The sequence below is a fragment of the Berghia stephanieae genome, chromosome 13, assembly GCF_034508935.2.
Source record: "Berghia stephanieae isolate SIO BIC M18660-M18661 chromosome 13, UCSD_Bste_1.3, whole genome shotgun sequence".
NCBI classification, from domain to species: domain Eukaryota; kingdom Metazoa; phylum Mollusca; class Gastropoda; order Nudibranchia; family Aeolidiidae; genus Berghia; species Berghia stephanieae.
This window is the reverse complement of record NC_088372.1, coordinates 27,766,065-27,768,564: the sequence shown is the minus strand read 5'-3', so window position 1 is coordinate 27,768,564 and position 2,500 is coordinate 27,766,065. Positions and strand designations below refer to the sequence as shown.

The 2,500-nt window shown below is 39.3% G+C and overlaps 1 protein-coding gene across 1 annotated transcript in view; it reads left to right on the top strand.

Moving 5' to 3' along the window:
* LOC144959269 (uncharacterized) overlaps positions 1 to 2,500 on the top strand; it is a 56,509-nt gene that overhangs the window by 30,669 nt on the left and 23,340 nt on the right. The window contains exon 7 of the mRNA XM_078891813.1: positions 1 to 40. This exon is cut by the window's left edge and continues 118 nt beyond it. Coding sequence (XP_078747939.1) covers positions 1 to 40 — 40 coding nt within the window. The remainder of the gene's footprint in view (positions 41 to 2,500) is intronic.

The following is a 2,500-nucleotide window of genomic DNA, read 5'->3' as shown; positions in this document are numbered from 1 at the left end:
AAATCAACATCAAGCGGGAGTGATATCTCAGTTTTGGAATGCGAGTATACTACTACTACTACTACTACTACTACTACTACTACTACTACTACTACTACATACTACTATTACTACTACTACTACTACTACTACTATAGCTACTACTATTACTACTGCTACTACTACTACTACTACTACTACTACGTACTACTTACTGACTACTACTACTACTAACTACTACTATACTATTACTACTACTACTACTACTACTACTGCTACTACTATATACTACTACTACTACTACTACTACTAACTACTTTCTACTACTACTACTACTACTAACTACTACTACTACTACTACTACTACTACTACTACTACTACTACTACTACTACTACTACTACTACTATTACTACTACTACTACTACTACTACTACTACTACTACTACTAACTACTACTACTATACTACTACTACTACTACTACTACTACTACATACTATACTACTACTACTACTACTATCTACTACACTACTATACTACTACTACTATTACTATACCCACTACTACTACTACTACTATACTACTACTACTACTACTACTACTACTACTACTACTACTACTACTATTACTACTACTACTACTACTACTACTACACTACTACTACTACTACTACTACTACTACTACTACTACTACTACTATACTACTATACTACTACTACTATACTACTACTACTATTACTACTACATACTACTACTACTACTACTACTACTACTACTACTTACTACTACTACTATATACTACTACTATACTATACTACTATATACACTATACATACGCTACTATAACTGCTATTATTGTCAGTCTATACTACTACACACTAACTAATCTACTACTATATACAACAACACAACTGCTACTACTACTACTACTACTACTAAATACTACTACTACTACTACTACTACTAACTACTACTACCTATACTACTACTACATACTACTACTACTACTACTACTATATATACTATACTATACTACTACTACTACTACTATACTACTACTACTACTACTACTACTACTACTACTACTACTACTACTACTAACAATACGACATATACGGCTCTTCAACTGCTTTATTTGTGCCAGTGCTAAAATCTACTACAACAACTAATACTACTACTACATATACAATAATACAACAACAACTACTACTACTACTACTACTACTACTACTACTACTACTACTATCTACTATACCTACTACTAATACTTACCTACTTACTCTACTAATACTACAACTACTACTACTAACTACAAACTCTAGCTACTAACTTACTATGCATACTACTACTATACTATGATAATTATACTACTATATTATAACGTTTGGGTGTGGCGGTGTGTGGTGGTAGAAGTAGTGGTGGTTGTGGTGGCTGTGGTGGTGGTGGGAGAAGTAGTAATAGTAGTAGTAGTAGTAGTAGTAGTAGTAGTAGTAGTAGTAGTAGTAGTAGTAGTAGTAGTAGTAGTAGTAGTAGTAGTAGTAGTAATAATAATTATTTACGGTGCATACTCTGTAACGGTTCCCCGTTCGCTCCCTGCCTCACGAGGGTGACGTCAGGAGTATACTCCTTCTTATGGCGGGTACTCCTGACGGTACCTTTGGCTGTATAATTACACAGTAATAGGTGCAGATCGTTACAGTCCATCCATTTGCGGAATTGTGTACCTGCCTCGTTACAGTCTCGGTGCCCCACTCGTGGTGATGACAACAGCCTCTTATGGTTTTCACACTACTATGTTATGACGATCGACCTAATCAGCAAAGTCCTGTCCGCAATTGTGCACCGTCGCAAACCCGCCGGGTAGCATCGCCACAACACACCGTTCGACTAGATGCTCTGCCGTCTCAGGTTCTTGCCCACAGCGGGTACATGTTGGACAGGTAGAAAGACTCCACCGATGAAGCGCACTGGCCGTGAGGCAGCTCCTCGACCGAAGCCGATTCGCAGTCACCCAGTGTCTCCTCTTACTGGTATCAAAGCCTGGCAACTTCTCACCAAGCTTAGAGGAGGTTAGGTCCCCCCCCCCCCCCACGAGGGATTGAATTGCTAGTAAAGTTTCTCAGACAGATGGAAGCAAAGCTAACGACCGGTACCTGTGGTGTAGTCCAAGTCACTCATGGCGGTTTGGAAATATTGTGGAGACGGAAATTCTATTCACCACATTGCTTTCTTTGATCCTTACCGTCGAAGGCTCCCTAGCGTAAACACTAACACCTCCTTTGAGCCTTGAAGTGTCCTGTCGTTGGAATACCGTTTAGCCTGGTCTCTGGAATCGAGAAGATTGAGCGCCTGAATAAAGAAGGTGTCCTGTAATAGGAGAATGTCAACGTTATGGACGGCCTTTGATAAAAGTTCTTTTTTTTTTCGCCATACTCGGGCTCTCGATGTTGAGGGAAGGACATAATATGTTCGTCAGGTCGCTGATCCCGATATCGCAGTTCCCAGCTAAAGTTGAGCTGGG